General features: G+C 47.9%; 3 protein-coding genes across 4 annotated transcripts; 1 reads left to right on the forward strand and 2 right to left on the reverse strand.

Moving 5' to 3' along the window:
- Window positions 1–245: 245 nt before the first annotated feature.
- Window positions 246–7,440, reverse strand: LOC122372508 (C2 calcium-dependent domain-containing protein 6-like). Of its 2 annotated transcripts, none has more exons than XM_043349739.1 (10): window positions 6,952–7,440; window positions 6,290–6,347; window positions 5,942–6,120; window positions 5,571–5,667; window positions 4,978–5,126; window positions 4,497–4,656; window positions 4,078–4,250; window positions 1,851–2,064; window positions 1,269–1,515; window positions 246–824 (listed from the first exon to the last, which is right to left on the reverse strand). In XM_043349739.1, the coding sequence occupies exons 1-10, from the start codon at window positions 7,177–7,179 to the stop codon at window positions 812–814; spliced, it is 1,518 nt and encodes a 505-aa protein (XP_043205674.1). In that variant the 5' UTR covers window positions 7,180–7,440; the 3' UTR covers window positions 246–811. The 2 variants fall into 2 exon arrangements, with proteins under 2 accessions (XP_043205674.1, XP_043205672.1); XM_043349737.1 differs by having other exon boundaries at window positions 1,269–1,520; window positions 6,952–7,438.
- A 10-nt stretch (window positions 7,441–7,450) lies between these two features.
- LOC122372509 lies at window positions 7,451–18,008 on the forward strand. Its single transcript, XM_043349740.1, has 9 exons — window positions 7,451–8,473; window positions 11,358–11,510; window positions 11,922–12,003; window positions 12,379–12,554; window positions 15,066–15,203; window positions 15,622–15,778; window positions 16,104–16,200; window positions 16,579–16,705; window positions 17,195–18,008. The coding sequence occupies exons 1-9, from the start codon at window positions 8,206–8,208 to the stop codon at window positions 17,401–17,403; spliced, it is 1,407 nt and encodes a 468-aa protein (XP_043205675.1). The 5' UTR covers window positions 7,451–8,205; the 3' UTR covers window positions 17,404–18,008.
- A 1,664-nt stretch (window positions 18,009–19,672) lies between these two features.
- On the reverse strand, window positions 19,673–20,787 carry LOC122372507 (whey acidic protein-like). The gene is made up of 2 exons (XM_043349736.1): window positions 20,663–20,787; window positions 19,673–20,009 (listed from the first exon to the last, which is right to left on the reverse strand). Exons 1-2 carry the CDS (start codon window positions 20,745–20,747, stop codon window positions 19,849–19,851), a joined length of 246 nt encoding a protein of 81 aa, XP_043205671.1. The 5' UTR covers window positions 20,748–20,787; the 3' UTR covers window positions 19,673–19,848.
- Between the last annotated feature and the right edge of the window lie 2,999 nt (window positions 20,788–23,786).

A 23,786-nucleotide genomic window follows, 5' to 3' on the forward strand; every position in this document is an offset into this window, starting at 1 on the left:
GACACAAGGTGTCAAATTGATGCAGCGGAAGGTACTGAAAGTTTGGCGTCGATACGTGAAGCGGCTTGGAAGTTATTGCAGAAAAACGGGAGGGGGCTATGAATAGCCCCCCCCCCCCCCCAGTGGGGCGCGGGTTAACGTGTGTGTGTCTCCATAAAAGATTGGTCAGACTGTGAAAATCGTGCACCATTTTGGCAAAGAAGAATGCAAGCATTCATAATGTCCATGCTCTAAACAATGTTGCGTTGCCCTCATACCTCATTTTATTCTATACATTTTTTTATATGCATTGAACACATGCAAGACAGTGATTAATTATTACACATTATACACCAAAACGTAATTATACACAATATGCACAAGAGCATAGCACATCGTATTGCGGTCTTCCCTTCCGGCTGCTGACAGCGTACGCGTCATTTATCAGCACATCAAATATACAGCAAGAATGACTGCAATTAATACACTCAACGTAGATCCCTGGCCATTCTTGCCGGGCAAATCCAACTGACGACGAAGCTCACACATATCAACAAACAGAAAGATTGATTTCGATTTCACAACCGAAACTAAACGAGCAAAAAGTACGGCGGCGTCACAGCCAAACGTTCCGCATAGGGTCGTGTTCTGCGTCACAGCGTCACACACGTCACGGACTGGCGCGTCACTCTCAGCGTGGGGCCGGTCTGTAAGACGTCACTGAATTTCCACAGCGGTGTCGGCAGAGAGACTGGCGTCCTCTTCTTCCGGTTTGACGACTGATGATGAGGAATCCCCGGCAGGCCGCCGCAGGGGAGCCCGGCGAATCTGCTTAGGAGCCATTACTGCCAGGAAGAAATTGCAGAACAGGGTCAAATGCGAGAGCTGACAGGATCCAGGTCACTGTTCTTTGAAACTGTCCTGTGATAAGATGTAACACTTTATTGAAGCTGTTCTCATTCCTGGTTTTAAAACGTTAGCGAAAGAAACTTACCTAAGATGAGTTTCAGTCAAGCGACCTTAGCGACCTTAGGCCTACCGACCTGACTGACTTTTTTTCTGAGGCAGGACAGCGGGGGCAAGGGTATTGAGGGTGTGGCATATGTCGGTGTTATCGGTATTATCGTCTCCACTGCACTGGCACTGCCGTTAAAGTGATGCTGTCGTCCCTTTTGGTCATCTCTATCGGCTCTTTCGATCATATACCTGTCTGACATTGCATTCCTATACCTCGACGGAACGTATATCGGTTGCATATCTATTACTCATTGGTAAAGACAGGCACTGACTTTTGGCGGCGCTGCTGCCGGAGCGCTGCGGTCCGAGGGCTGCTGGCTCCGTGTCGCTGGGCCGGCTCGGCCGGCTGACCGGCTGCTGAAGCTGCTGAAGCTGCTGAGACTGCTGGGCCAGCCCAGCGCTGCTGCTGGCCGGGCTGGGTGGCGACGACCAGCCGGCGGACCCCGGGCCAGGGGCCGGCGCCGTCCGAGACACCAGCGCCGGCATCAGAGTGCTCGTCGAGCCGCTGCTCTGTCTCAGCTGAGCTGAAACAAACCCCGCCTGAGTCCTGATACAATGAACCACAGCACGGCCGACCTACCATAGCACGCTGGTTCGTCTATACGGATCTACGTCGCTCGCAGATATCGATGATGATAATGGTCGAAGTGTACAGGGCGCCTCAGCGTGCATTGGTGTTCAAAGATATGTCATCTTATCAAAAAACCGCAGCAGCTGCTTTGTGGATCTGACAGGGATTACAAGGTTAATTGATCGCTTAATCATGTTAACAATATGCACACAGTTGCGGTTAGGTCCATCGTTAAAAAGTGTCCAGCTACGCCGCTTCTGGTCCAGCAGCCGGAGCACATTACCTGTTTGATCGGACCGCACGGCCGGCGGTCCGCGGTCCCTCTGGTCCGGACCCGGCTCCGGCTCCGACAGAGTGGTCCGCCACTGGTCTGCGTCCGGTCTTTTCCGGTCCGGGTGCTTGGTGGAAGGACCGGGCGACGCCCCGGCAGACTCCTTCCCACCACCACTGCTGCCGCCACCTCCACCACTGCCACCGCCGCCGACAGCGTCCGCACTCTGGAAAAGGAGACGATGTCATGCGGTCATACAAAGGAGAGGTGAGTGTAATGGCATTAGACATAGTGAATTGTGCTGATAATCTGTCAGTAAGACATATTTATTTACTCGGTTTAATGTTCCTTATTTTCAACTGCTTATAGACATAGACATAGACATAGACATTTATTTCGCTCAAGATCCGACAATTTCGGGTTTTCACTTGCGCACGTCCGGTTGGTAAAATTGCATTAAAAATAGGATAACACATGTACCACACACCAACATCCATCCACATAAAATTGGAGACACATGCATACACGCATGGCTTAACTCTTTAGTCCGGTTCACGCCGTACAAATCGGTAGAGTGCTTTCCTGAATGAGTCGTGATCTCTTCTGCCCTGGCACACATCATTGTACATTTGTACGCCACTATACGCAAGCTGGCGCCTACCAGTCTCTGTTCGAATGGCTGGTAGTCTCAGCCGATTGTTCTGTCGTGTCTGGTGGTCGTGTTCGTGCTGGCGGTCTGCGTCCGTGATAATATCGTGTAATGCGTGGGGAAGCTCTGATGCCAGCACTTTGCTGACCATCTGGACGCGGTGGTATTGAGCAAGTTGAGATGCTGTTAGCCATTTAAGGTCTTTGAGCACTCCAGAAATATGTTCAAACTTTTTCTTTCCGCTGACCACTCTCGCTCCAAAATGTATGATTTTCTGTATGCGATGGAGTTCTGTTTTTGTGCACGTGCTATAGATGGACAAGCAGTATCTAACGGCAGACATAACCAGAGCGCTGACCAGTGGCTTGAGCGAGGTTTTTGGAAGGCTATGCTTTGCATGCGTCAGCGCAACCAGAATGCCACTGCATTTTCCTACCACGTGGTCTACATGATCTACGTATGTCAGGTGCCTATCCATATAAAGTCCTAAATTCTTAACTACGCGGGATTCCTCGATGGCTGTGCCGCAGAAGTTTACCGATATCTTCGGCTGGTTTTTCAGCATCGCCCTCGTTCCGAAAAGTATCATTTGCGTTTTCGCGGCATTGACCTTCAGCCGGTTTTCATTGAGCCAATTTGCGAGTTGATCGAGAGCGCGTTCGAGAGTTGTGATCATCGCGTTAAGATGTTTCTTTGGTCCGGTTATAAGAAGTTGGGTATCGTCTGCGAACTGAATAACTTCTACATCATCAACGTAAAGCCCAATATCATTCACATAGATGGCGTATAGAATACAACTAAGAGAACCGCCCTGGTATACAGATACACCGCTGTCATTGGGTAAAGTGTCGGACATGATCGGCTCTCCCTCACCCGCACTGACTTTGACCTGTTGAGAGTGGCCGGCCAAGTAGCTCGCGAACCAAGTCACATCGATGCCATACAGTGCTAGCTTCGTGAGTAATCGCTGGTGGTCTACGCTGTCAAAACATTTAGACAGGTCGAGCAACACTAAAATGCTAACACTGCCTCCGTCCATCGCTCGATAAATGCGCTCAGTCACTACAGCTAAAGCGGTCTCTGTAGAGTGCGACGCCCTGTAGCCATGCTGGTGGTGTGTGAACAGACCGTTGTCTCTGAAGTATTGAGCCAGCTGTTGCTGCACGACGCGCTCAATCACTTTCATTGGAGCTGGCAGTACAGACACAGGGCGATACTGAGACGGTTGCGACGGTTTGGGTGTTTTGGGTAACGGTGTGATGACTGCATGTTTCCATGCCGTTGGTATTTCGCCACTAGACAGACTAGAGTTGATAATATTGAGCAAGACAGGCCCGATACCATAAAAGAATTTCTGCATCATTTGCACACTTATACCCTGAAGACCCGTGGCTGTCGATGGTTTCATGCTGTGCACGATAGTCATCAGCGTATCAATGTCCACAGTATCCACCTTATTCCACCTTATTCCACCATATCCACCTTATTCGAGCGACATAGTGAAGAAATTGAAAAGGAGGGGAGTATCCAAGAAGCTGAAGGACTCTAAAGATGAAGACGTGTTCAAGGCGTGTTTGTGATAATTCTGACCTGTCCAGGACCGGGTGCTCCCCTGACTAGTTTCCGGAGAAACGCGAGTCGATCTGCCCGGGACCGGAGCGGCACGTAGTCATCCAGGATATGGCGCACCTCACTTCGGACCCGTTCAGTGAAGCCGGTCTGCGTGGTTGGTTCAGGACCTTCCGGCGCACGCCTCACCGCCTCTGCAACGAAGGTGAAGGAGGTCGATTTGAGAGCTTTACCTTGGCCGCTCGGCTACGCCTTGGGCAATAAAGCATGTTTCGGTCTTCGCCCTCAGAATACAATGGTGTCACATCGGGCAATAATTTTCTTTTATTGCGCGCTACCCCATACATACAGTATTCATATAATGTTGCCACTTCAGAATCTACATACGCTAATCTACATACGCTAATGAATTTGCAGAATAGGTAATAGATTCTACGCACCGTCCCAGTGCGTGGTGACCGGGCAGGTCCACGGTATAAAGGCGGGCGGGTGCTGGGGTACCGGTAACAGCACCTCTCCGTCCCGGTCCTCGGGTAGCGCCACACGCGGGAACATGGTCCGTGCCAGGTCCCGGTTCGGGTTGAACCCGGGGTTCTCCAGCTGGCCGCAGACGTCACAAACCGGTCAGACACGCTCCAGAGAGGGTTTAGCGAGTACCAAACTGGTTCGGACAGTTGTTGGAACAAGTATTAGGCTGACAACCTTCGATGGTCAAAACTGAAAGCGGAGATATTTATAAACTACTGAATGCATCCATAACCAACCGCATGTCTTGTCATTCATTCATCCGATGAGAACATCGACAAATAGCGGTATCTTTTTAGTATCTTTGCAACATCCACCATCCACATTCAGACACATTCGTACTTACAGCCCATCTTCTACCTGTCGTCTATCGTATACCAATCGTCTTTGTCTTACCTGAGTGGAGTAGTGGAAGCCCAGTGCGCCGTACATGAAGGCGAACTCGAGGTACAGGTCGGCCACATGTTTACCGTTCAGCGACAGCGGCAGCACGTCAATCACCATCATGGCCTGGATGATCTCGTGGAGGTGCACTTCCACCATGCCTGGCGAAGGAGATGATTTATATCACAGGTGAACGTAATGTTTAACTTACAACGATTGCAATTTACACTCAGCTTTTTCAAAGGAAGAGGAAGTCTTCCGATGAAAATGCTGACCATATTCAAAATCAATTTCTCCTTTAATCGAAGAAAGTTACTGCGTGGTTTCTCAGACGGAGGTTTTCGAGTAGAAAACCAAATTTATAACGTTCATCGGAAGTAATTGCACCAGACGGGTATCTTATGTACGAGAAGCGAGCGGAGATAAATAAGGCGCTAGACAGATCCTGCGAATGGTCAACGTCGTCTCACGACTTGCTTTAGAATAATGCAATAATGAAAAAACTTGTCATCTCAGCCTGAAACAGTGTAACTTTTACCAGCACTTACAAGCAAAAACCCACGAAGAAATTTAGGTTTCTATAGCATAGCTAAATATGTGTTTACCCATGATCCGCGGCTCCACCGATGGCCCGTCACCCGCCAGAGATCTGTACAATTCCAGCTTCAGCACGTTCTTTGGGTCAGAGAGCTGCTGTGGAACCTGGAATACAGTCACACAACAAAGGTCAGAACAAGTTCTGTCAGCAGAATTCCTGGCATTGCTTTGTCGATCAGTACGTTTATTTTTAGTCTATTTTACTTTTTGGTATTCGCATTTCACAATTACATTTTAAAGTCAAACATGAAAAATTATTTGAAAGGTGCAATTAGATAAATGAATGGTCATTGGCCATGCCTGAAGCATATACAATACACGTATACAGTAAAACAAATGTGTGGGGTTGCAATGCCAACGTATAGTCTGTTCTCCTTACCGTCAATGAGAAGTGTTTGACCTCATCCACGGCCACTCCGGTTAGGACGTTGACGACCTTGTCCTTCTCACGCGTGTGGGAGTGCTTGTGCGAGCCTCTTTTCCATCCCGTTTCCTTATAGACGTCGCCGATGGATATCAGTATTTTGAACCGAGATCCTGGATCTGACAGGTCCTCGTCTATAGAATGAGAATGTCGAGAAGTCAGAAAAATATGATTATATTGAAAAAGACTTGCTATATGTAGAAATGTTCAATCCTCATACATTTCATAAACATACGCTTATTGGGGACTGTGGAGGAAAATTACTTAAATTGAACTTCAGCTTCAGCAGAGGACAGTCCTTACCATTGGCGGTTTGATCAAAGCTCTTCATGTTTAGTAGGTGCATTGCCAATAGCCCCACCTGTAAAAGGAGACAAAGAATTGGTGAAAGCCAGCCATTGATGTTTCCTGACAGGCACGATTGATATATAACGTACCAGATGAAAAATGCATGCAAATCTATGAGGGATAATGCATGAGATCGACTGAACTCAAACAGAACGGTACATAACAGCTTTTCATGCCAGATGTCAATAGCCGTTTTCATGACGTGCTATCTAGGGAATGCACCAAACTGACCAAATCTGCACCAAATGTGAGCCAAATGTGTACCAGATAGCCGTCGTGAAAACGGCTAATACGGAAACGGCTTATACGGCTAAACGGCTAATAGGGATGATATGTGCATGATAGCAGTCGAATATTGTATACTGGCAACTTTGTATTGTCATCAGATGTGCATCTTAGAGTTAACCACACAAGAACTTCTCAGAGGTCCCGTTTTACACATACACTCGTTTACTATCTAAATTCCTAAATTTGCATCATCGCATCTTTAGAAGTGTTGTAACGTTAAATTTAATGTTGAAAATAAAGCATTATTTTTCTTTCTTTCGTTTTCCACGAAGGTGCAATATGCATTGTGCAATATGCAATACCCAATTTGCATTAAAATTCAGCATTACCGGCGCTACTGGCGTTTTGTTGCTCTGCGGGTCCTCCTCGTCGTAGGTGTCGGCGCGCTTCTTGGCGGCCTCTCGCAGCGCCTCAGTGGTGTCGGTCGACAGCACCTCGTCGGCCTCGTCGAACTCACTGCCCGTCACCTTGCCGACGGTGCTGGCGGCGATGTAAGGCGCCAGACTCGGGTCGCGAATCGTAGTGGGATCCACATGTAGCTGAGGGTTGAGAGTCATCTCGACGGTTGAGTACTATTGTTGTCTGGCGCACGGCGCGATTAAACTTTACTAGACTCAAGCGACTATTGTTGGCGATAATGCCGTGAAAGAAGGCTGCGTAAAGACCTCAGTAGAGTTCTGGCAAGTTGTGTTAATTTGCAACTTCTTGAGAAATTCACTTCTTGTTTCACTTTGTTTTCACGTGAGCTTCATGAACGTCATATGAACGTTGTCATAGTTACTGAAGTTCAAACACGTGCAGTGTCGTTGGTGCTTACGTCGCTGTTCTCAAGATCTGTCACGTTTTCCTTCATCCACAAAAGCATTAGATTGCATCGCTTCGTAGGTCTGGTCATGGTGGAACCTACTAAAAATGTCGACAATTTATCATTAGCTACATGGAGTTGCAAGAATAATAGCCTCGAGATCCTAAGACTAGGTCAGCCTTATTAATAAATTTCCTGAGGTGATGCTTTGTATATAAGATGATTCATTCTAGCGGATCAAACTAGCGGTTTCCGGTTCTGCGCCCCTCCCAGCTGTGGCAGCTTTAACGACATTGCTCTTCGCATGGCTGCAGCTCTGAAAGTGAATCTAGCCCCCACCCACACCACCTGTCGCATGCTGAACGGCATATTCAAGTAGACAAAGCTATCGTTTGCCACTCCGTTCTCGGCCGACTTTCTCCGCAGCAGGAGACGGGTCGCACTCTGCGGAACGGCGCTAACCCCGCATCGGGCCAGTTCGCTAGCCGAGCCCTTCTAGACGAAAGTGAAACGCCACAAACAAAAGCCGAAAACACGGAGGACAAAGAAACGAGCGACAGGGGCGACAGGGCGGACAATTGCCCGGATCTGTGTCCGGTATAGAACGCCGGACGAGTGGCGGCCGAACCTCAGTTAGCGTTAGAAGACAGATCGTGCTGGTGTTCAATCTTGTCAGTGCTCTGATATTTTGCACTGCCTTCAGTTGTCAGCTCCTGTATCTGTCCAGTTTGAATCTCTAAGGGAGCTTCACTGGGAGCTCTCACACAGAAGTGCGGGTATGTCCCAGGAGACCACATTGCCCCGAGCAATGCTCTTTCTGGGGGTGTTTCTGTGGTGGGCTCTTCTGGGCGCATATTCCGCTCAAGTCGAATCCCGGTTAGAAGATATAGCGGCCGCCAATGTGGAGACAGCGGCAGCCAATGTGACCTTATCCAGGTCGGAGCGTGACCTCTCGTGGATCACCTCCTGGTTGCCATGGCGACGCCAGGAGCCGGGGACCACCACGGAGCTGCCGGGGGTTAGCAGCAACGACAGGAAAGCCAAATGTGAGTACCCGACTGTTTGGTGCTGTGTGGTGTTTGTGACAGGCAAATGGATGGCAGGAAGTTTTCTTTTCATGAAATTCACTCGCTTATGACATGACGAGAAAATGGATGTCTTTTCGCGCATACATGGCTAAATGGATCGCCATAGATGCAGTTGATAATCGCCCATACGGCTTACTTCGCATAAGAATGCGGGGAAAACGTCGCGAAATCTTTACAAACGAGACAAATAGGCTTTCGCATAGTCAGTTCTCCACACAAATGGTAATAGTTCCTCGCGACTTATCAATCGGGCGAGCAGTTACCAAACGTACTTGCCGTTCTTAGATAGGCGTGTCCATGCATTCGCTGTATTTATTTGCACAGTCACCAAGGGTGTAACCTACCATCAAAATGCATAAGCATCAGTGGCGGATCCAAGGGGGGGGGGTCACATGGGTCATGCCCCCCCCTTGAGGCCCGGGGGCCCAACGACCTGCCAGGGGCACCACCGACCTATCAGGGGTATCACAGTCCTGACAGGGGCACCACAGGACCGCCAGGGGCACCACAGACCTAGCAGGGACACCACGGGCCTGGTGCCCCTGGGCCCTGACAGGACTGTAACGTCCCTGACAAGCCTGAAGTGTCCCCGGCAGGCACGTGGTGCCCCTGACAGGCCTGAGGCGCCCCTGCAAGGCCGGTGGTGCCCCTGGCAGGCCTGTGGTGTCCATGGCAGGCCTGTGGTGCCCTTGTTAGGCCTCTGGTGCCCCTGACAGGCTTGTAATGCCCCTGGAAGGACTGTGGTGCCCCTGGGCCCTGACAAGCCTGAGGTGCCCCTGACAGGCCAGTGGTGCCCTTGCTAGGCCTGTGGTGCCCCTGGCAGGCCTCTGGTGCCCCTGACAGGCTTGCGGTGCCCTTGGAAGGACTGTGGTGTCCCTGGGCCCTGACAAGCCTGAGGTGCCCCTGACAGGCCCGTGGTGCCCTCGTTAGGCCTGTGGTGCCCCTGGCAGGCCTCTGGTGCCCTTGCTAGGCCGCTGGTGCCCCTGGTAGGCCTCTGGTACCCTTACTAGGCCGCTGGTACCCCTGCGCCCGGAGAGGATTGGTGCCCCTGAAAAGTCTGAAGTGCCCCTCGGCAGGCCCGTGGTGCCCCTGACAGGCCCAAGGTGCCCCTGCGAGGCCGGTGGTGCCCCTGGCAGACCTCTTGTGCCCCTGGCAGGTCTGTGGTGCCCCTGGCAGGTCTGTGGCGCCCCTGGCAGACCTGTGTTGACTGGTGCCCCTGCTAGGTCGCTGGTGCCCCTCACAGACCTGTGGTGCCCCTGGGCCTTGACAAGCCTGAGATGCCTGGCTATGACAGGCTCGTGGTGCCCCTGATAGACCAGTGGTGCCCTTGCTAGGCCTGTAGTGCCCCTGGCAGGCCTCTGGTGCCCCTGCTACCCCTGCGCCCGGAGAGGACTATGGTGCCCCTGAAAACCCTGAAGTGCCTCTCGACAGGCCCGTGGTGTCCCTGGGCCCTGACTGGCCCAAGTTACCCCTGCGAGGTCGGTGGTGCTCCTGGCAGGCCTCTGGTGCCCCTGACAGGTCTGTGGTGCCCCTGGCAGGCCTGTGTTGACTGGTGCCCCTGCTAGGCCGCTGGTGCCCCTCACAGGCCTGCGGTGCCCCTGGAAGGACTGTGGTGCCCCTGCCCCTAGGGGTGCTCATGGGCACAACAGGCCCGTTGTGCCCCTGACAGGCCTGTCGTGTATACTTGCTAGACCTGTGGTGCCCCTGCTTCCTGGCAGGCCTGTGGTGCCCCTGGCGGGCCTGTGGCGCCCATACAAGGCCGTAGGTGCCCCTGACAGGTTTGTGGTGTCCCTGGAAGGACTTTGGTGCCCCTGACAAGCCTGAAGTGTCAAGGACAGACCCTTTAGACGCCAAGGTCAAGTTCGTCGGACTGACAACGATTTGCTTACCTGATAACGTTCCTGGTAAGTACTCACTACTCAGCGTCCACAACATATATACACATAGCACATTCATATATACTTGCTGATACTACTACTACTTCATACTACTTCATATATACTTAATTGGGTATACTTGCTTACAATTGGTAAATGTGGTTGTGGCTAAGAGTTAAGATACTGACTAAAAAAAAAAATAAAAAAAAATAAAAATGGGGGCACCACCAAAATGAAGTGGACGAAATCCGTTGAGTTTTTAATTTTGGGTATAGGTAGGGGCACCACTTCGCTTCATGACCCTCGGACCTCCCCTTGGAGTTTTCCTGGATCCGCCCCTGATAAGCATTGAGCAATGAACTATGTGATAAGGCTCAGTTTCTACTTAAGTATTATGCCGTCACCTTGAACTTGTTCAACAAACCGGAGCTTGTGCTGGAGAGAAGCCAAAACGACTGAGGAGGACTCTGACACCGTGCCATGTCACATTGCCATTTTCACAAGTTCTGGTAACACATCTGCCATAGAGCTTATCGAAAGATTCTAAGCTTTGCATATGCATGCCTGTGCCTAGTGCCCTTGTATGTAGGCAGACAAGGCCTGTCTAATGTTTAATTTTAGTTGTGAAGGAAACGACCGTGCCGCCGTTCCCAGCGACATCAACGGAGCATGAGTCACTAGCACCGAGCCCGAACTTAGCGCATGCAGTCATTGCGTCATGCAATTGTTCTCGGCTGTGCCGTGTAGCGTGCATGCTGTGCATGCTTTTTAGCATAAAACCGTGACCGTCGGTCCATTATATTCGTGCTTAGCCCCTTCTAAGGCACGTTTCTTCCTTTGATGCGATTTATTCAATACTTCAATATCATTTGTGTTACCAGCCAACTCCAGCTATTGCTTTTCAGTCACAGTCACACTTTTCAGTCAATATGACCTTGATCGCACTACTCGTCTGTCTCCCCCAGTCCTGAACATCTTCACCATAGTGCGGTTCGCCAACGAAGAGTGCAGGGGCGACAACAACCTGAACGGCACGTGCGTGTCCCCTGACGAGTGTCGCAACCGGGGAGGCCAGGAGGCGGGGAAATGCGCCAACGGCTACGGCGTCTGCTGCACCAGTGAGTTGTAGAGAGGGAGGGCACCCCAAGGCGGGCGGGCGTCGATATGGGTGTGCTAGGAGAATAATTCGCGGAGTTCCGGGACATAGCTCTGAAATGCATTACCTAATCTAATTGCTTCCGAGACGGACGACCTCAGCATCACTCGCTTCACTTTTGTATTTCCAATTCCATTACTACCAAAACATTACTTGTGCTTATACAAGGCATCTCTATTATTGAGCTTAACTTGTACAAAAACAGATTTTATCTATTACTGCTTTTCGAATAGTTTTCCTTGTGAAAATCTGTCAAAGAACTTAAGAAACCGAAACGGACAACTATTTTGCATCTTAGTCGTATTCATTAATGATAATCTATAATATTACGTAACACATAAGACGTAAATCACAATGATCGTCTAACCCACAGTGACCGGTAGTTGTGGGAACTTCACGCGGTACAACAACTCTTACTTTGAGAGCACCGACGCCGGCAACACACCCAACTGCCAGTAAGTTTAATATCATATGTTTTATTCTGAGAATAATGCAAATAATATACTGCGACTGTTACAAAAATGGGTAACTCGCATGTGCAATAATTTGTCCTTTATTATTGCGGTACATATTTTCATTTTGTAACTTACGAAAAGGGAACATGCAATCACCTACCACCTATTCATCTGGGTTCAACTGTTTTCCTCAAGAAACACTGCCTGGCTCTGGCCTATGCCCATGGATTGTTTTACCTTCAGTTAGGTACTTCGTATGCGTCTATGCGCTGAATAGATGTAAACTATACTCAGTAGCCATGCTATTCAGTACCACCATATTCTACCGTCCGCACCCTTCTCTCAAATTGGTGACCTCCACCACTCTGACGCCAGATTCACCGTGTACCGGGACTCGTCCGCGCGAATCTGTCAGCTCCGACTCGACTTCGACACTTTCCGGCTGGCCCAGCCGGACAACGCCTCGGGACAGTGCACAACGGACGCGTTCTCTGTGTCCGGAGTGGTGAACGCCGTGCCCGTTATCTGCGGAGAAAACTCGCGCACACACAGTGAGTTGAGAGGGAGTGGGAGGCAATGGGAGGGAATGGGAGCGAATGGGAGGGAATGGGAGGGAATGGCAGGAAATGGGAGGGACTCAGGTCACCGGGAGGGCATGAGCCAGGGATCGCGCACACAACTGCACATCATGGGATGGTCGGAATTTACCTCACAGATAATAAGGTGGGTGACATCCGGCAGCAGGTCTGATTCTCTGACCATGAACAATGCAAACTACAAAGGTAAGAATGCGGCCTTGACGACTGAGGCTCAAAAGAAAATAGCGGTTGCTAGCAGTAAGTATGTAAGTTCTGAGTTGTATGAGCGCCCTTGAAGTAACTCCGGAGTCCGGTACATGCATAGTAATAACGCATTGGATCGTTATATGCATCACGAATACTAAACACCGTCCATCCAAACGGTGGCCTCGGGTGGAGCCGGTTTTACCAGCCAGTGCAGTTACGAGAGGAGATGACTGGTAAATTTCCTCTACCCAACTGCACACAGCCGGGCAATCCGACACGCTGTACGAACTGACACCGGACACCGTCCTAATAAACGCGAGAGATGCCGCGGACACCCACTGGATGAGCGGTCGGAGGGATCGGATGTCACCTCTGAGCCGTCGGGAATTCTGTTTCATTTCGATTGGCGCGAGAAAGAACGGAGTTAAAGCGCTTGAATCATTTTGCACGTGTTTTGATCACTGGAAATGTATGGTTCAGAGAAAATTTGTGTGAGAAGTTGTGAGAACAATATTCTCGGATATATCTGAGCCCTGAGGTTGGCCCTGAGGCAATATAAAGACACGTGCATCAACGGCGGTTGCGCTTTAAATCCGTTCTTCCTTAGGTTTGTCAGTCTCAGTGCTGCCGTCCTGGTACTTTAGTACCAGATCTGGTACTTTTTCGACCTTTCTGGTACGGCGGTACGCCTAAACGAAATCTGGTACTTTTTCGTCGAAATGCATTTTTTGGCATTTTAATATTTCTTTCAATATAAGTAAAAGACAAAACAATTCTTTTAGTCCGGAGGGATGGTGCTTCTAAATTTATCATCATAATTTGTCATGCATCGGATTCAGAATTATTAATACCTATTCCTGTTGTGTGCTAGCAGAAGTAAACAAGTGTGAAATTCGCGCGCCACGCCGGCTGCCAAGTACCATTGCCAATTGCCAAGGACGGTCCGCCGGCTGCAGGCTGGGCAATATCACTGTGGCAATTTTCGGATTATGGGTGTAAGCTAGGATCCTGGGTGCAATCGCCAGTCTCAACTGGAGTACCCCCTCTCGAAGGCAGGATTTCGATTTCTCTATTTTTATGCCAATTTTAAGTAGGATACAATTCGGGAGCTTTCAGAAGAGCGCCTTCGGCCTTTCTGCCTTTCAAGGAGCGACGCGGGGAGACGAATGGGTCGAACTACGGGGTCAAATGAGCCATAAATTACTTGCTGGCATGAATATACCGAAATTGTGGCTATTTTAAAGTACTGAATTAATAACAAGTTGACCTACTGCGATCTGGTACGGTACGCAGCCAGAAACAGCCAATCTGGTACGAATTAGATGCGATCCTGGTACGCTGTAAAATCTGGCCGCGGCAACACTGGTCAGTCTACAGTTATTTATCGCACCGGTAATATGCAAGATGCAGTTGTCGGGTAAATGTCAGTTGTAAATTCATTTATGCAAACTGATAGAATGCTAGTTGAAAGAACAGCATCGTCTTATGGGCTAATCTGTTTTCTGAGCGCTTTGCGTTTCCATTTTCACGATGTTTTTTCAACCTCGCTATTCTATCTTTCTGTGAAAGCCGAGCCGAATTCACTCGCGTTCAGCATGACAATGCATTACACCCGGCCGGTTGTTGAAAGCCATTGGGACACAGCTCGATCAGCGCCAGTCACGCGGGTTGTGCAGCCCCGCCCATTTCAGTCCAGTGGGGACAGACATTGCCCTGTCATCGTGGAAAGGCCAGTGGCCACACACCACTCTGGTAACCAACCAAACAAGCCCAGCTGTTGACCAAGCCTGAGCCAACCCGAGCCATCATCCGGATGAGGAGATGTCTTGGACTGCTTTCTAGTCACTTTCTTTGCGCTATTTAACTCACTTTCCAACTAAACAATGAGACATTAGAAGTGAAGAATTAAATGTGGGGATCATGTCAAGTCTTCCTTTGATAGGCACTGACATCATCATTTGTTTATAGATATCGTGGTAGGGTAGGTATTGCCTGCATTTAACCGGTAACTGACACCATTGTTCGTTTTTCAGCACTAGCACCGATTATGATAGATTTTGACCGCACTTATAATTAAAAAGGCATTCTCGCTGTGGCTATTAAATGCTTACAGTTACGTCACCATCCCCGCGCTATGCACACCAAATACATAAGATCCTCGGACGTTCACTACATACCTGTCACCATGACAATGGCGTTTTGTTGTATTCACTGATATCTATGATACTTATAACTATACATCTATGTCATATCTAACGCCTTGTTTTACGATTCCAGTGTATATCGACGTGGACCCGAACTCTGATCGAACGGTGCTCCAAATATCGACCACGCAGGGCGCCACTCAGACCACTACCATCGCCCGTGACTGGAAGATCAAGATTCAGCAGATCGAGTGCAACAGCACCACCAGAGGTGAGCCCTCAGAGCCTCTGCCGGCTGAGGCACCGGACTGAGCCATCCTCTGCACGCGCGCCATCTGTCCAGGTCCAAAAAGCGCCACCTGCAGGTACCCTTCCTTAGGCCTCCCTAGCCCAGTGGTAAGCCGTAAGGCACTGGTGCGACTCCGAGGTCTCAGTGGCTCACTTTGAGGTAGCGTAGAGACCGAAGTGCCCAGAAATTTCCTCGACTGGAAGACATTTTTCGTTTATTTGTCTTGATCTCGGAATAACTTCTCGACAATTAAATAACCTTTTTTTGCTTATGTAACTAATTGCTTCTGCTACTAAAGAGAAACGTCAATTACTCTGAAACTGAGGAGGTGGAATCAAGTGATGTTCTTCAATCAGTGTCTGTGTCTCTTGATGTTGTCACTTACCCGTTCTGCCGCCAGCACCGTCGGCCTGTCTACAATACTACACGGGAGTCAGTGGGACTATAAAGTCGTTTAATTTCGACGGCTCCGAGATAGGTCCACACTTGGCATCACAAAGTTACTCCATATGTATTCGGGACGAAGCGCTATACTGCAGCATCGAATACATTGCGTCGTAAGTGCGGGCTGACTCATATGACAAGAGGCAAAAGACGTCTAATAGGAGGATAGATGGAAAACTTTTTTTGGCTACCAAATATTATTACGTGGCCGAATTCTGGTTTTACTTCGAATGAAACATTTACTTTGATGTCTACATATAGTGAAGTCTATATGTCGTCATTCATCAGAATAAATTTCGTTTTCGGTGATTCTGTGATATATTCTATGCTATGATTAGTCTACGTAATTTTTTTTTCGTAGCCGTGAACAGCACGGTTCATATTAGGAGAATGTATGTATAGCTGCACATTTGATTGCATTATTTTCTCTCATTACAGACCAGTGACAAATCCATTTCGATTAGGTCAGCAATCGTCCTCTCAGAAAAGTGACCAATGTCTAAACGACTTCCTCATTATCGCCGGCATATCGCAGGTAAGACGTTTGCAATTTCATGTGATGAATTCATAACTATACATACTTATCCATATATGTACACCATGTATACTATTACTTATCCAGCATTCATGCAAAATAATGAACCTTCTTTGAAAATAAATTTCATGGGCAGCTTATTTTAGATCGCCGAAACTGACACTGACACCAAAACCGACACTGAAACTGACAGTGACACCGAACTGACACTGACACTGACACTATGTCCCCAGACCGGCGTGCTTCCTCAGACTGGACAGATGGGCGGCAGTCACACTGACACTGACACTGACACTGACACTGACACTGACACTGACACTGACACTGACACTGACACTGACACTGACACTGAAACTGACACTGACACTGTGTCCCCAGACTGGCGTGCTACCCCAGACTGGACAGACAGGCGGCACCACCAACAACCAGGGTTACGACCGGCACTGCGGAGGGACCTGGGCGGGAACCAACGGAGCCCAGGCCACGGCACCGACACCGGCCATTAGTAAGTAATGAGTATACGCATGCAAATTCTGTAACCGGACACCGGCATCGGTTATCAGTAAGTAGTACCTAACCGGAGCCCAGAACACGGCACCGACTCTAGCCATCAGTGAGTACGAAAGCGTGCGGTCGAGCACGGGTCACGGCAGACCACGGTCTCTCGTGGTCTAGTTATAATGGGATTGTATCGTTGCTAAGGATTGCAGAACGAATGTTGGAAATCCATCATCAACAGCGGTATCGAATGTATCTTGCGACGTTCTGTCATCGATGAATTGTTATGTATAATTGTACGTTTATAACCAGGACTCGCAGCCGTTTTGTGCTATCAAGTAATGGCGAATAGGCATTCGAAATAAGAGTGTGCGTTTATCCCAAACTCATGTCTATAAAAAATCATTTTTATCGAAAATTGTTAAGCTAACTCTAGTATTATCCTATGCAATTGATGTGATGAAATCACCGATATAATATTTATGTCTCTTTTCAGCGTACATGAAGCCGTACGTAGTCCGTGTGCGCTTTGACGACACGGAGGGACAGGGAGAGACGGACAACCGTGGCTTCTCGCTCAACTTCATCCAGAAACCGTGCAGCGTGCTGGGACGCAGGAAGAGGGCTGCTCTGCCCTGGAGGATGGCGCCCTGGTGCAACGGCACAGTGCAGGGAGGGCGGGCGACCTGGAAGACGCTATACTAAGAAGAGAAGCGCAGTGAGCTGTACTTTAAGCAGCCGGTGGACGGAATAAGACAGAGATCAATCGAATAGTCAATGACCATGCCATGGATGTGCTGTCGTTATAGTTGTTGTTGTTGTTGTTGTTGTTGTTGTTGTTGTTGTTGTTGTTGTTTGTAGTTGTTCTTTTATTGGCACAGATGCACAGTTATTCAACAATGAACACTCTTTCTGCCAATATGTAATATAAACTCAGCGACCATCGCTGTATAGGCTAAACTTCTCTTTCTTTCTTCTATCCTCTTCTCTGGCCTTTTTCCACGGATGAGTGTTAATGTTCCCTGGGGTCCGGGAGCCGACCAATCTATTTATTTATTACTTTTGAAGAAATAAGCGAAAATCAACTTATCTGTCTTTTTGCAGGATATATAGTTAGTTGATACTGCTGTAGCTGCTGCAATGCGAACTGCATATTTGCATTTTGCATATCTCGATTGCATATTTGAGGCACTTCATTTTATATCTACTAACTAGTAGGACAATGCAATATGCTATCTGACTCACCGACCGCCCCTCACCACACCTCACGGGACTGTCACACTTCACAGCGCGACCATGGGGAGCGGGGATGACGGGTTGAGGGTGGGGGAGGGCTGACAGCGGGGAGGGTAAGGGAGGAGGGAGGGCACTGTCGTCACACTCACAATGTCACGGGAACCCTGCCCTGGGGTGAAAAGGTTACACAACAAGATTACTTTACACAACACGCTGCGTAGTTAAACTTCGTCGGCTGTCAACGTGTCGGTCATTGAAATGATGCATATCCGATTGTGTAGTGTATGCTTTTTTGCTTTGTATTTGCTTATTTTTACGAACGTAACAATAAAAATATGAAATATGTACTCTAAAGAATTCCGTGGATGCATGATTATTGTTTTCTGAGACCATCGACAGCCATGAGTAGGGTAACTGTGGGGAAAACGCACCCCTGGGTTAAACGCCTCCCCTAAAAAAATCGTAGATCTTATCGACGGATAGGTGTTTTATCCTGTCTTTCAGATCAGTCAGCTGCTTGTTAACGTAGTTCTCTATTTCCGGTTCTGCGTCTTGAGGAGCAGCGTGGGTAGGTGCTGATGTTGGTTTTGGGTGTTGTTTTTGTTGTTTTTACAGAAGATTCCTAAGCTTTTGATGCCCTCTTTATATCACAAAACTTGCTATTGTGCACATCACTCAAAACTGCGTTTTATTGTCATTCTGTTGAATTTACTATGCTGCGGCGTTAGTGGCGCGTTTTTTGTCAATATTTTGTTGACCGGAAATGGAGTGGATGGGGAAAGACGCCTACTCGATGCATGGGGCAAGACGCCCCCAGTTTTCTGAAAGGGGGGCGTTTTGCACGGTGGTGAGAGTGCAGGGTAGCGCCCTGTAGGTCGGGGCCGAAAAGGCCTCTCCCTGTCCTTTTTTGTTGATATATCCTAAACGACTGCAGATATCGTAACCAAACTTTCAGGACTCCTCCGGGCATCCATTTTACACATTGCAACAACATTTTATTCCAAAGGCTATGATAGGTTGACCACAAATGACGTCAGAATGACGATAAGTTCTGCCATGTTCATCATTTTCTGTTGATGGATGGGGTGGGGGCTCTTTGCACATGGGTGTGGGCGTATTACCCAGGGTGTGGGGCAAAACGCCCTTTTGTAAGGGTATGCGGAAACCTTTTTGGGGGGTTAAATACCACACGCAAGTGTCTTTTCTTGGTCTCAAAGCGTAGTAAAAAGAATGAGCTACATGATGGTGCCCAGAGGTTTGAGTAATCTGGGTTGGGTTGAGTGTCAGAAGGTTTCGCGCTTAATGGGGGCGTTTTTGACCTATTCACCCTACCTACCTGTTATGAGACTAACACATAGTTGATAGCTGAGATCGCACCCATTAGTTGTGACTTGTGACGGTGACGACTACACTTGCTCATATTGAATGAAGACAAGTTAGCTCGAAAGAAACACAAATCAATACCAAATTCAATAAGGTCATTTATGAATTTAATCCAGCTGTCGGTTTTTAATGCTGTTTTCTCATGCCTGATGGTCGCTTAGCGGCTAATTGTCCAACGGACATTGAGCAACAACAGATGCATTGCAAGCCTACTCAATACATATGATCATTGCATCAAATTTTTGCGATCAATATTCCATCGGGCGGATTCATAAAAGTGAGGAGCAATAAAATAAATTGAGCTGAACTAAACTGAGCCCGATTTTCAGATCAAGCAGCAGAGCAGAGGTCGAAGTTAGATTGCGGAGACATGTCGCATTTATTTTCCATTTCTTTGCCGTCTTTGCGCCATTTTCGCATATTTTCTTTCTGTATATTATGTATAAACGCGGTTACTTATAACGCAGTAATTAATCATGTCATACATATCAAACCTGGCTGTCTCACTGCCTTTATATGTAGGATCACCGATCACCAGTCATAAGGATCGGTGCACCGTTTTCCACAGCCCCAGGGGCAGCAGATCTGGCCGGTTTTGCAGCAGTCTTCGTTTCTGATGCAGTGAACACACTGGGTGTACTCGCAAGTGGAGCCGATGGTGTACCCCAGCGGGTTGCAGCCGGGAATCACGTCTGGGAAATGGAGGAGAAGGTTATTCACAATACGGACGGATTGAACTGCTATATTTCGATTTTCTTGATGCCATCCATGATACCTAAGTATTGACAAAATAGATATGTATATACAGGCGTTCAAATATAGCAACTTTTATCCATCCACTAGTGAAAACGTATGAGAAGGTGAATAGGGAGAAAAAGATAGTTAGCACAATCATCCGTATTTATAATTTCAGCTGGGTTCCGCAATTTCGCACGCCATTTCTCCAGTCTCTATGGCCTATTTACACTATGCAATATACAGTAAACACTATATACTAGTATACCTACAGTATACACACATATACACATTCGGAATGGGTTCAATGACCCTTCAATGGCATATAAATGTACCGTAAGGTACATTTATATGCCATTGAAGAGACAATGTATAGTGGTTAACTAAAATCGCTATAAGATGAAAACCGTTTGATATTTTTGTCATTTTTGCTGAGGCCGGTGTGTATTCGAACAGTGAACATGGCAACATGTTCACGAGCCCGAGCAAATATGACAAAAAATCAAACGGCTTTCATTTTATAACGACTTCACTTAACCACAACATACTGTCTCAAATAGGCCCACTGTCTCAAATAGGCCCACCTTACGGTAGTGAAAAGAGCACTTACTTGTTGCGCCGTTGTTGGGCAGAGCTACGGCCATGGTAGCGGCCCACAGCATCAGAAACAGCACCATAGAGCGTCTGCCGACCATGATGGCGTGCTGACTGCTGACGAATGAAGTCGGCGCAATACGGCCATCACGTGGCATTTATAGGGGCCGGACAGGCTGCAAGGGAGGCACGGGGAGGCACGGGGAATCACCCGATCGTCGAAATTCTGATGACTGGCGCATGTCACCAGCAATTGTGGTTTTACCGACGTTTTAAATGTTCGCCTGGGCCTAAATCATGTGATATATCTGTTGGTTTATGATAAAAAGGAGTATTTTCGCTAAAGAAATTGCATGCGTCAGTGAATGTGGAAGTGAACGAATAATACAGTGTAGAGAAAATCGGCTGGGAGCCACTTGTAGCTCAAGTGTAAAAAAGTCGACAATAAGTGACGTTAATAGCCTCTCTCGAAATAGCATCTATCGATTAGATCATACTCGAAATTCATATCTTTCTATGAAGGCATGAGATAAGTTAATTGAAATATACTATTGAGAAAATGAATTAAAAAATTATATTTAATGCAATTGACAAGACCGACGCTGTTGTACATATGTACCGTGAGCTGATCCCCCCCCCCCCCACCCACTCCTCTTAACCCTCGCCCGCACATGCCATTTTCCCATCCTAGAACGCACATGAGGGGGGAGGGGGTTGCCAACCCCCCGCGCCATTTCGTTCCTGTTGGAGATAGAGCTTAGCGGTAAAGACCAAAAAGATTCTTTGGGAAGAGACAAATCCAATGATACCCAGTTTTACCTTCTCAGGTCAGTCATTGACCTTCCAGGTCAGGTCAAACTAAAAAATGTTGCTGTTTTGGGTCACCGTTGGATATCAAGTGCGCTGCTTATCATATACCGATGACGATGCCGTTTTCTGGTGCCAAGGCAGCTAGAACCTTTTTGTCACACTACCCGACAAGGTTTTTGCTGCCGAGGTCATTTCAGGTCAAGTTAGGTCAAGGTCAATTATATGTGTTTGTATGTCTGTGTGTGTCTGTGTGTATAATGATGTGTGCACCGATTGTCTATGTGTCCATATTACATGAAATCATGATCTGAGAAGCTTTTACCAAAAATGCAGTAAAAAAAAAACTTCACAAAAAGCAAATTCCGCTTGCCCAAAACGCTATTATCTTAGATGACCTAGGTTGGCCTGGACCTTGACCTTGACATCTGTACATCGTCGAACAACATGTTCCATGATAGGTGGGAGGTAAGACTGGCAAAAAAGGCCGAAATCAAGGTGTCAAAAGCTCACAAGGCCCATAGCCAACGCAAGATGTTGAGAATTGGCCATTTGGGTCATGACATGACCTGAAAACAAGGTCATATCTCCGAAACCAAAAACCACAGAAACTTGAAATTTTCAGTGGACATCAAAAAAGGATAGAGGAGCAGCTATACGAAAAATCAGCCTTCTAGCTCTAAAAATGTCGAGTGCAGAGCAGAAAGACTACCTGGGGGGGTGGCAACCCCCCCCCCCATGTGCGGGCGAGGGTTAACCCGCGCCCGGCTGGGGGTCCTGGATTTCCACGCCCTGCTGGGGGGGGGGGGTGTTTGAACACCCCCCCCCCTTCTAGCTCGGCTCCTGGGCCACGCACTATGTTTTAACTCTGGACCAAAACTGGCCAGGGCTCATAACTAAGAAATTATATGAGATACAGACGTGTTTTTGGGCTCAAACGAAACGTTGGAGACTAAGGATCATTTAAAGTGCAAAATGTGTCGGACCAGATGCTTATGTACTTGTTTATGACGTCACACGTGTCACGAAACATATAAAAATATTGTCATGTTCTAGCTATGAATGCACGAACATTCAGGTATCTATAATTTAGAATAATCGCAAGTCTTAGCAAGGCTCATCGACGAGGCAAGTCAAGTTTGGGGACATGACCTAGTTAATTAGCGTTGATGACCTCAGGTGACCTTGAATGTTCTTATACTTATAAGACTTATTCATATAGGACCTACAATCTTTATATTTATTTCAAAAACATTTTTAAACGTATGTTTTGATATCAACTTAATGTTAACCCGGTCTCCACTTTAGTAAGTCCAGAGTCTTGTATGTTTTACGTCACATGACGTCAGGGGCGGATCCAGCTTATCCGTTTGGAGAGGGCAAATGTTTCCGACCCATTCGGCGACCCCGACCAACCGCCGCGCCGGTGACTTTACAACGCTTCACTACGTCTGCAACCTGCATGCGTGTAGTTCAGGGATTTCCATCTGTTATCAGCATACCGACCTAAATAATGAGCAGCGAGCGGTCAGCTCCATCCCTCAGAATGGTTGTGACGGAAAGACCTGCTTTTCGTCCAGATAGGCATCGACGCCGTATTATGTTTATCATCACCAAAAGCTTTGGGAGCGGAAAAGGATAGTCTTGCCCACACGACTCAGCAATGGGGAGGGCAAATACCCTCTATGCCCTTCACTGGATCCGCCATTGCATGACGTGAAATGGTAGAATGTATCCCAAAACTTCTTACCAATTCCTATTGTATGGTGCGTTATGTAACATGCAACGTGCACGTAAAAGCACTTCATTGCCATACTAACTGACGCTTACTGCTGCAAACGGATACTTTTTCATAAAGGTGGACAGCACTAATGACACCATACCACCTACGTCGAACGTATTAATACTGACTGAAGAGGCCGATGGTAACCCTGCCGATCATCGTGATCAGCGATGCGTGCTATGGCCGGTCTCATACAGTCACTTTTCAGTTCACAGTCCCATCGCAAACTGGGCACAATGCATATTTTATTGCGCTCCATCAGGTACTAAGATATGTTTATAAACTATCAAGCAAGCATGTGTAGCGACCATACAGCTCCAGAGCCCATCTATGAATTTCCTGCAGTAGCCATGGAGTGGAAAGTTCCTGTTATAGACCTTTAGGTACTATTTACACCGATAATGCTGTTGATATTTAAGAAATGTATATTTCATAGGAATGCTAGCAGTTTTTGAATGAACAACTGTCACTCACCGACATTGTCCGGTCTCCAGTTCCGGAGACCCTTTGTTTCCTTCTCGCGACACATGAAAATGCAACTGGCACGTGT

This window comes from Amphibalanus amphitrite, unplaced genomic scaffold (assembly GCF_019059575.1).
Source record: "Amphibalanus amphitrite isolate SeventyFive unplaced genomic scaffold, NRLGWU_Aamphi_draft 001367F_arrow, whole genome shotgun sequence".
In the NCBI taxonomy this organism is placed as follows: domain Eukaryota; kingdom Metazoa; phylum Arthropoda; class Thecostraca; order Balanomorpha; family Balanidae; genus Amphibalanus; species Amphibalanus amphitrite.